General features: G+C 48.6%; 1 protein-coding gene across 1 annotated transcript; it reads left to right on the top strand.

Moving 5' to 3' along the window:
* Positions 1-4,904: 4,904 nt before the first annotated feature.
* On the top strand, positions 4,905-8,336 carry EFR3 (the record flags this gene model as incomplete). Its single annotated transcript, XM_031153154.1, has 2 exons — positions 4,905-5,119; positions 5,189-8,336. 2 exons carry the CDS (start codon positions 4,905-4,907, stop codon positions 8,334-8,336), a joined length of 3,363 nt encoding a protein of 1,120 aa, XP_031002313.1.
* Between the last annotated feature and the right edge of the window lie 2,139 nt (positions 8,337-10,475).

The raw sequence follows: 10,475 nt of genomic DNA, 5'->3' as shown, positions 1-10,475 counted from the left end.
CTCCTCTTTGTCGGCCGATCCTCGCTCTCCCTCGCACTTTTGGCATCCTTCACTTCTACCATTTTCTCCTGTCCATCGACAGTCCGCTCTTTCCCCTTAGTTTCACTGGCCGTTTTCTCAATCTTCTCAACCTCATGCCTCTTATCTCTCACATGACTCCTCAGATTATCACTCCTCGTGAACACGCTCTCGCAGCCTGGCCACTTGCACTTCCAGACTTTCTTGTCCCCTTTATCGTTTAGCGATGGGTGCTGCGTGCGTTTGTGGCGGCGCAGGTTAGAGGCTTTCCATTTCTCTTCGCCGCTGGGTATGTAGTCGCAGATGGAGCATTTGGGCTCTTTTGTTGAAGCTGGCGTGGGAGAGCTGTTGGGAGAGGGTGTTGGAGCTGGGGTTGGATCGAGAGTCACTGGTGTTGAGGTGGCTGTGGTATGGGATAGTCGCTGGGAAGGAGGAACAGGCAACCGGATATCCCGGGAGAGAGTAGCCGGAGCGGGAACAGAGAGACAGAGTATCTCTTCTACGTCCCCGTCAAACTCATCCGCACACGCAGGACCTGCTTCGTCTCGAGCAAACATTATCTCGCAGCCTACTGGTAGGTCGTCTTCTAGCTCGAGCTCGAAGTCTTTGTCATAGGCTTGATATTCACAGTATATCTCTTCTGGAAGCAGCTGCTTGACCAAAGCTATGTCTTTGATGTGGTATGCAGATCTCGCTTTTGCTGGGTCGCCGGCGTAAAGAGTGTTGCAGAGATGTGTCACGTGATCGAGGAAGCGTGTGTAGGCAATTTCGGATTGGGAAGCAAGCTGCATTACGTTAGCGGTGGCCAAAAACGGGTGACTTGTATTCAAATACCTTTCCAGCACACATGAGTTCCAGCTCCAACTCTCTGACGTTGGCGATGTGACCCCTGTTCAGACGTTTCTCGACTTTGACGACATCCTCAATGAACGCTTCAATAGACACGGTCTTGATCAGTTCGTCGATTACTTGGGTTTTTGCTCTGCAGGCGAAGAGTTGTTGGGAAAAATCGAAAGCTTGGGTCGTTTTCGAGGAATCCTTTTCAGGACCGAAACTTTCGAGGGCGTCAAGGAAGTGTGTACAGGCTAAGAATAGCCTGTTCTCTTTATCTCCTTGGGAAAAAAGTTGCGGTAAGGTCTTCTCCTTCAACGAATCTACTGGCTGCCAAATAGCTTTTGCAATTTCTGCGTAACTGTTCCTTTGTCTCTCGGAACCCAGATCCTCCACCCAAGATAGCGAATCTTGGAACCATTCCTGGGTATGCACTTTGATCTCGTCATGTTCGATTACAATAGCGAACGCGTAAGCAATATGTGTAAATGCAAATGCTTGTACGATGGCAGTGGGGTTTCGTCCTTCAATGATCCCTGCCAGTGCTTCGAGGCCGATGGAAACCATAGATATTCTGGACATCGCGAGTAACTCCATGGTGATGGGCGTGGATGGCATTTGAAGAAGCATTTCTTTGGTGTGGCTGATATGTGCGTCCAAGATCTCGGAAAATGCTTGCACTAGAGTTGAAGCGTTGGACCAGTGGGGGGATTGGAGCTTTGGCTTCTTTGTGCTGGGACACCTGCTTGGGGAATGGTTGCTGCTAACAGATCCCACAGCACTTTTTATTCCCTTCGAAGGCATGGAAGCTGATTGTGGCGCTGCTCCGCCCTGCCCAATTTCTTCAGTGGAGTCTCGAAATCGTTTCGTACCTCTGGGCTCATTAAAGCTTAAGTTGAGCTCGAAGTCAGCCGTTGAAGAGCTTCTCATCGAGGAGACAATTGTTCCACTCGTATAACCAGAATCGTTGGTATGGAAAGACCTTCCGCTTCCTTCGGTATCGGTCGGCGACACGTTCTGAAAGTTTGAGGCGAAGCGGCTAGGAGCCAAAATAGGTGAGACGACGGTCGCTGCCATAGGCGCATCAACCAAGCCAGCAAAAGGATACATCTGAGATTCATCTTGTCTTTGACTAGGTTCCAATGTCTGGGTATCAAGAGGAGGCAGCATAGTCTCGGATCGCCTTGAGAGTTTGGGGGCAGGATTGCTGGTTATTGAAGGTCCTTCGGCCCCAAGCCAATTGTCTTGCGGTGTCGAATAGGCTGGAGTCAACCAATTTTCAGGTCCAGCACTGAGTTCTAAGGGATAGCTCGACCCACTCATCTCAGCTATCTGCGTATCTGGAAGCTCAAGTGAACCGGTCCAGTCACGAGCCCTGGTGCTAGAGGATGCGTTTGGTGGTTCGCCCCAATCATTAACGGGCCCTGCATCAAATATCTCTGGATACTCAGGTTCATCCAATGACTTTGGATCTGAATACTTGGCGATGGCCATGTCAGGCTCGGGTGTCGGTACATGGGCTTGTGGTCGATGATGTTTGGTCCCTAGTTTTGAAAATATCCTTTTCGCTACAGAGGTCAATCTGTCTGTTCGAGATGGAACCCCTTGGCATCTCTTGCACTGGAATTTACCCACGCGCTCAGGCCGTTGACAGTGGAAACACCAGTAGAGGCCTTTTGATAAATGCTCACATTGCCATACGTGCTGGAGCATTGTTTCTTGGTCACGGAAGACTGTGCGGCACCATAACAGAGGGCATGTCCTTCTTTCATCCTCGGTAATAGCTTCATCGGTGAACTTCCGGGTATATGCGACCCAGGCCAGAAACCTCAGATGCGATGACTTGTGCTTGGGGAATTTGCGAAGACTGCGTGTTGTATTAGTACCATACTTCTTGTTGACTCTCAATAACCTACACGCAAGATTCGTGCAGGGCATAGTCTGTCGCATCGATGTATGGTGGCGACGGCGACGACGACCCTGAATCGCATGACTCTGTAGAACTACGACATATTCCAGTCGCAAGATCTGGTTCCACCCTCCTCACAATAAGTTGATCTTCCCCGCCGCGTATGAAGGATTTGGTGCTCCGACTTCTTTTACTTAGGAATGACATCGTGACTTGTCCACTTTACTATGCAATACGCTCAGAAATGCGGTACGCTGCAGTAGACGAGTAAATTGAGACGAAATTGACAGAGCGATTGTCCCATATTGCCACGACAGCATGTATAAGTCAGGAAACAATTGCAATCAATTCCTAAAGTCGCAATGCTCCACGCTGTCAGGACTTCTCCAGGACTCTCAACGGTGCCGCTTAGCTCGTGCAGGTAGTGGAGTAGGGTGTTGTGACCCAGCCTTGCTCACTCACCGAGTTGGATGAAACGCGCGGGGGCGAAATCGTAAGAGCTGTTAATTAAGAGAGAAGGCCAGACAATTGAATTCAAGAGAGCGGCATATGTTTTTCCCTTGATTAATCGCGGTCAGCGCCGCTGGTTGCCTTGCATCGCCTCGCCAATCCAACCCCTGGGCCTGGTCCACTCGAGGCGGACTGCCAGGCTGACCGACGAAAACTTCGGCCATAGATGAGGTAGGAATCGAAAGCGTAATATTGCGTATAAGATAATGCCCCATTATAGGGCTGAGATGTTCTGCATGACAAGGAGAATGGTGCCACTCGATATCTTAGGATTGAGATACCGCGGGGTAATATCTCTGTATTTCCCGGTCGAGTCCTGTCCTCGAGAAAATTCCCCTTTCACCCTTGGGAGCATTCAGAGTTGCCTAATTGAAAAGATCCATAGTGATTGGAGGCACAAACAAATGATTCGGTCATTATTGGGGTCGCGGTGCTGCTAAGATGTATGCAAGAAAGGCGCCCAGAGTTGGGGGTTGTCGGGTTGTCATGTCTTGGTGCTCTGCTGCTCTGCTGCTCTACTCTATTACAGTATTGCAAAGAGTGGTCCTCGAGGCGATTTTAAACCCCACAGGTTTCAGGGACGAAGGTTAAGATGCCGACCGAAGATCAATGGTACGAAGTACTCCGAGTCCGTACCTCTCCCGGGACCAGACCTCGGAAAGCCCGCCTGTGCTGCAGCAATTTTTCCAGGACTCCACGAAGCGCCGCAATGATTTTATGCAGGACTTCAGGACTCAGTTGGCTTCTGAGGCTGTAAGTGGTTGATTGATATGAGGAAGTGGGCATTGCGGCGTAGTTGAGATGGTTCGCAATATGCTCAGCCACAACAGGAACGTACGGAGTATGCAGGCCACCAGCCACTCTGAAGTGAGGTGAGATATATTCCGTAATCTTACTCGCTTCAAGGTCCATTGAACTTTGCAAAATCTACCTACGGAGCAAGCTTTCTAACTCCTTGCTCTAAATCTGACTTGTAATTATGAAATTACAAGCTACGGGTCTAAGTAATATGGGCAAAAGGGGGATCTCGCTTAATTTGCGCGCAAAATATCCCCCTTTTCCATCCAAGCCGATGAGGACCATTGCTCTTATTTACACCCATTCAATTTGCTTAAGACCATTGACATTATTTCTTCCAAGCATGGACCTCGAGTAACGCCTTGAAAGTCATGTCCTTGCTCCAGATCTTGACAATCTTGTCTGTAAGGCACACAAGGGAATATAAATAAGAGAATCAAGAAGCAAAAATAAAGTTGTAGTATATGTAAAAGCTCTAGAGACTATCTTCTGTCATGTCATGTATAGAGTTACAATTCAATCGACCGAAGTGAGAGACAAAGCAAATAGGGGGGGCTGAAAATAAGCGAGAGCGTGCGTCATTTTGCAGAAGAAAGTGTTGATGCCTGGGTTCGCAGATTTCGGTGGCCGGGATTTGTCAAAGAACCGGGAGTCAGGAGAAAGTAAGCAGCGAACAACACAACCACCAGCACCACCACCAGAGCATCTGATGACGCCGACTACATGATATCGACAACTCGAAACGACCGACGACGACTATTGCGTCTTTACGGTGTTTGCCATCCTCAACTCAACTTCAATTCCCCCTGTCCTTTGCGCACGCTACGTGGCATAACAAATGCACGCCATACGGCAGAAATGTCGCCCGAAGCACCAGGTCCTCATTCTGAAGTGCTACCCGCAGACTACCAAAGGCGCGGTTGATGTGAAGCCAAACTCCAGCGAGCTGAGCTATCTCCTATACTACGCGACGACACGCCGGAGCAAGGTGCAAAAGGTTGGCGCATTCTTAGAGAAGAAGACCGCCAGCGACATATGGCGACAACGAATTGGGTACGTGAGGAGGGACATCATTGTGCGCTTTGTGTAAGGTCTAGAAAACAATGCTAATATAATCCTCAGAAATGTCCAAGTCACACTCCAGATCCTCGCGGCCTTGATCGAGAAGGCCCCGAGAGATCTGCCCCTATACGCTCCCTATGTCCTTCGAATTCTCATCCTTATCCTGCGATCCCGCGATATTACTATGGTCGAATCCTCCATACCAACATTTGAAGCCTTCTGCGAGCATCATGACGGAGCATCTCTTTCTGCTGATCAAGAATATTTACACCAATACGTGGAAATTGTGAAAATGTATGCATCCTTCGCTTCAAAGACATCGCCAGCAGAGAAGGTCCCCACGAGTGCCCCTGTGGCTATGAGATGGAGAAACGTGGGTTTGCAGGCAATCAAAAGTATAGCATCATCTGAAGCTTTGGCATCCCTCCCTGGAAGACAATTGAATGTAACAGTTCCCATGCTGCTGGAAAACATCTGGACGGACAACGAGGATTTCATTGAGGTTTTGGAGCATAGGGCACAGCTGGAAGAGAAAGCTGATACCGAGAATTTGCTGCGAAGAAGGACCAGTAATGCGACTGTACGGACTGCTGATACATCGGGGGACGCGGATGTCACGCTCTCAGCGACTACGGCTGATGCAGATAAACTTGCGGAAGAACGTACTGGTATTTTGGCTATGGAATGCCTAAAGCAGATATTCGAGGTGAATAATAGGCCGCAAATACACGAGGCGACAATTGCGACTTTGGCGTTCATTGCTGAAAGAGTTGCGCAACGAGGTGCGGTGACAGACGAAAAGCCTAAGGGAGATCGATGTGTGGGACTGGCAACAAAAATATTCGATAGGATTGCTCAATGGACCCCTGTGCAAGATCGCTATGTAATTCTGGTCACAGCAATGGAGGTTTTGGTGCGGGGCCAGTTGGTTGACGAAAATCTGCAACAGCAATTGGTTTTGGCTACAATGGTGGACTCGCTTCTAAAATCGGAAATCAACCTAATTGGGCTGAGCGTGATGGATGTTTTACTTGGGCTGATCAACCACGTGCTGGGAGTTCTTCAGTTAGGGGGGGTAGAGCCGCATCTACCAGAAAATGTGTCTGGTGCAGATTTATCACCTGCCGATACCAGCGCATATCCCCAGACTGCATCAGTGCCAACCAACGTTAGACGAGACCTGTTAGAGAGGCTACAGCAATGCATAGGGGACCTGGCCACACATGTCTATTATGCGGATCAAATATCCGACATGGTCTCTGCCATCCTCTTGAGATTGAAGCCTACACCTACCTCCAGTCTCCCTAATACCGCTGCAGCCATAGAAAACCCGAATCTTGCATCGGCTACAGTCATTTCAGCTGGGGATTTGACTGAGGATTTGAATACAGATGGATTCTTCTCATTCGGTACAGCTAAGATCAAAGGACTTGAAGCAATCAAGGCTATTCTTCTGGTTGCTAGTCATCGGAAGGCCGTTATTGGTGGCGCAAGTCTTGGTAGGCATCGAGTTCCCGTAAAGGTCTGGGAAGGGACACAGTGGCTTCTCCGAGATAGTGATGGAAAAGTTAGGATGGCATACGTCGATGCACTCTCGACTTGGCTCGATACGGAGATTACCCGTGCAGATCTTCGTGTTTTTGAAGAGAAGCCAAAGAGCTCTGCAAAACCAGGTCGTAACGATCAGGCCACCAACCTGACAAAACGCGCCGTTTCGAACGCCTCGCAGAGAGAAAAGCCCACTAAAGTCTCGAAGACCACTTTTTTGCAATTGCTAAATTTAGCCATCTACGAAAATGCCCTCCAATATGTGGATAGCGAGACGGATATCGTACTTTTGCACCTGCTACTTGCCAAACTGGTGGAGAAACTGGGCGTCAATGCTGTCAAGAATGGTCTCCCTATGATCTTCCGTTTACAAGAAGATATTCTCGAGGCTGAAACGCCTATTGCTAAGATTCGAATGGGCAGTCTTTGCCATGGATACTTCTGGCTACTAAGCGTTATGTTCAATTTTGAGTCTTCACCAACTGGCCAAGCAATACAGAATGAGATACATCGACGGCGGAGCAAGATGTTCTGGGTTGATCGAATTCGTGTACCACCCATCCCTCTTCACCAGATTGGCACGCCGGGTACAACCACACAACACCAAGCTCTGCCATTGGAAGAGCTGGAATCAGAATCTTTAACACCGTTCGACGACCGTTTCCAGATGATGAAGCTCATCTCGTTGTCTTATAAAGAAGCTCTTGTATCACCCCCAACGAGTCCTCCTCTCTCGCCTGGACGCAGTTTTTCACAGGGGATGATAAGTCACGCACCCAGCGCCGATCTGTCCATGCCCGAGGTAATCAAGGATCAAATGATGTCAGATTGGACAAGGGATGGAGTGATTGTGCTGGTTCAAAACGGCAGCAAATCTGTTTCGCTTAACGGTTCAAAGTCTGGCACGAATGTGACTGGTCACCAGAACTTCCTTGCTGTTAATGGGATGAATACTGGGGGCTCGAACAGCGGCTCTCAATCTCCTCAGGGCCACCACATGCATCGCAACACACCCAATTTGACCTACGGTTTGGTGGGAGGTCTTGGTGCTCTGGCAAAACTTCGTAAAAGCAGTGTCCACTCACCATCACCAGCGAGCGACTCGAGTCGCAACTCCGTGACTCGAGTAGACCAACTGAAACGAGTCCTTACCGGACAAGCTGACGGCCCAAGAACGAAAACTGGACGCGCACATAGCGATGCTAGCAGCGAGAGCATGGTCAGCTACGACTTCACGGGATCCGAAATATCCTTCAGCCCAGGCCAACAAAACGTCTCGCAAATGGAACGATCAGTATCTCTACGCGAATCGAACGAGCGATCACGCTCGAAATCTCATGACCGGGTTGTTTCACAGAGCGAAAACAGACGTCTTCTGACATCTAACCCCGTACCATCGCTGAAGGATGAGAATGTAGCGTTCGAGGAAGAAGATCCAAACGCCGTGCCTCCCGTACCACCTCTTCCATCTTCCTTGGTGGGCGAAAGCACATCAGTTCACGACCACGCCCTTCCCGACTCAACGCAAAAAAGCCGTAGCGCGAAGCGCAACACACCATGGGGCGATGATGCACTGCTTGTAGATCTAGAAAGTCTATTGAATGGGATTGATACGAGTGGGGAACAGAAGGGTAATTTGGTGACGAAACCGCCCTATTGATTTGGTTGAACGTGATGGATTGATGATAGACCCTTGGAGCGGGTTGTTTCTTGAAAATATGTATTACTACTATAGTAGATGATAGGCAAGCTTTGGCGCTATGGTGAGGTATTTTAGAGCGAACCCCTTTGCACATATCAAATGAAAGCGCCTGTCTTTGTCCAAGATCCGGACATTAATCGATCAACATGTGCCAAGTTAGCCTTCGAGTAAACATCATCTCCTACCGTCTCTCGTTAGGCGAGGCCTTCTGATTCCAAGTCCAAGCTTAAAGTCAAGCTTTTTCCTTTGCCCCTTGTACATGAAGCTTATTTGGCCTGGGACAGTGGGACGACGTGTAACCGAGTTGACTTGAGTCCAGGCTCTCTTCACCTGTCGACTGACTTATGGCCCATCCGCAATATGCGTATCCATGCTTTCCTGGACGCAGCTTAGGCCTTTTATACATCCCGTGTGTCACAGATGTCGTATCAAAAGAGGAGCGATTCTTTTAGCTACAGTAGCTTGTCAGTAAGACATTCCGGGGATCGGCATTTGTTCCGTCGAGTCGTGGCGTCCGCTAAGCTTCCCCAGCTGTTCTACGCAGTAATCGTCCACTTATCGTTTCATGTGAACGATAAGTGGACAATTAGCCCCCCTACTCGGTACGAAGGTATAGACTTCTCACGTAAAGGTCTTGTCCGATCATAGGTAGGGATTTATGTAGATGCTAAGCAGATCCTGATTCGACCACTAAATCCAATAGACTTTAACTAGTAAAGTCAAAGTATCTATAATACACAGCCTAATTGCAGGGAGTGTCGCTGATTTAACGTTTACAAATACATACTTCGTACTACTGGAAGGCACAGGCGGATTATGGCGGATTTTGATGCGGCACGTGACTTCATTCTGACAGTTTTGTCCCGCACTTTGATTTTGCTAGTTAGACTTTGATCCGTTGCTATCGAGCGGTCTATGAGACAGGAATCCAAGCCACCCTATGATACTTGAAAGAAAGACGTTTGAGTGGGATCTATCGAAAGCCCACACGGTCCACGTCCACTACGATCCGCCTGTCCCAAAGATCAGACCTTTGGCATGGATCATTGCAGATTAATAATGACTTTTGCATGGATAGATACCACGGACCTGGCGATCGCGTGCGGGTCATCACTTACGCACTCCGTACTGTACGTGATACGGAGGCGCATCATAACTTGAACCACATATTACTCGCCTTGATTTTTAAGTCTGAAGCCCCTCTATAGATCCACTACTTAGCGTAGATTGCTACAATCCTATAGATCTAACTAGCTCTTTTACCCTAGTATAGGTTCTTAAAACCATAGAATAAACCAATTTTAAAGTGAGTTCTAACCTCTTAGAAGCCTGTAATTATTAGATCTGAGATCTCTAGTGCAGTGTATACATTTATGGGTACAATTCAGGTGGGGCTATCGGAGTTAAAAAAAGGCAAGTGGACACTACCTACTCCTTGTAATGATTGTTGCTTCTGTATCAGGCAACTTACGATGCAACGAATCACGGGCCCAATCATAACCAAAGCGCCCCGTTCATAGTTGATATCCAAAGTTCTAACTTGTAATGGTCGAGCTACAGTGATGGCCCGCCATAACCAGTCTCATTGAAGAGAAGTGATCTATGCCCCTTGATGGGATGCTCGCAAGATACATAAGTATGTTTAGGAATCCCCGATCCTAATATCCGGATGATTGGGTAAACTACTCGGCAGATTCTGGAAGTCCTAAGACTGTAGATGAGCTCGTCTGGGTAAGGATACTGGTGACACAGACCTGAAAAGGGGGACCCTGAAGTAGTCTTGAAAGCCACGTCGGCCCTCTTTAGTGCTGTCTACTAGTGGGGGGGGGGGCAATTTCTGGGGAATCGGAGATAAATGACAGCTGGCCTTGGGCCTCGAGGCCTGTCTAGTCTGAATGTACACTAGCGAGGGCCAGCTTACGGCGGGAGAGCCCTCGGCTTAGAACCGCGGCACCATAGGCTAGCAGGCCTGGACCTGTTGTTCAAAGTTAATTAAAATAGCCAACCTCGCAACAGCCAAATAATAAGTTGTCTACTTGTATAATATGGCATGACTCCCCTGTCTTAATTATTGGCTAATTCAAGTATTACATGAAT

The sequence above is a fragment of the Lachnellula hyalina genome, assembly GCF_007821495.1.
Source record: "Lachnellula hyalina strain CBS 185.66 chromosome Unknown contig00175, whole genome shotgun sequence".
NCBI lineage: Eukaryota > Fungi > Ascomycota > Leotiomycetes > Helotiales > Lachnaceae > Lachnellula > Lachnellula hyalina.
Note: the sequence above shows the minus strand (reverse complement) of the source record. Positions and strands in the feature narration are given on the sequence as shown.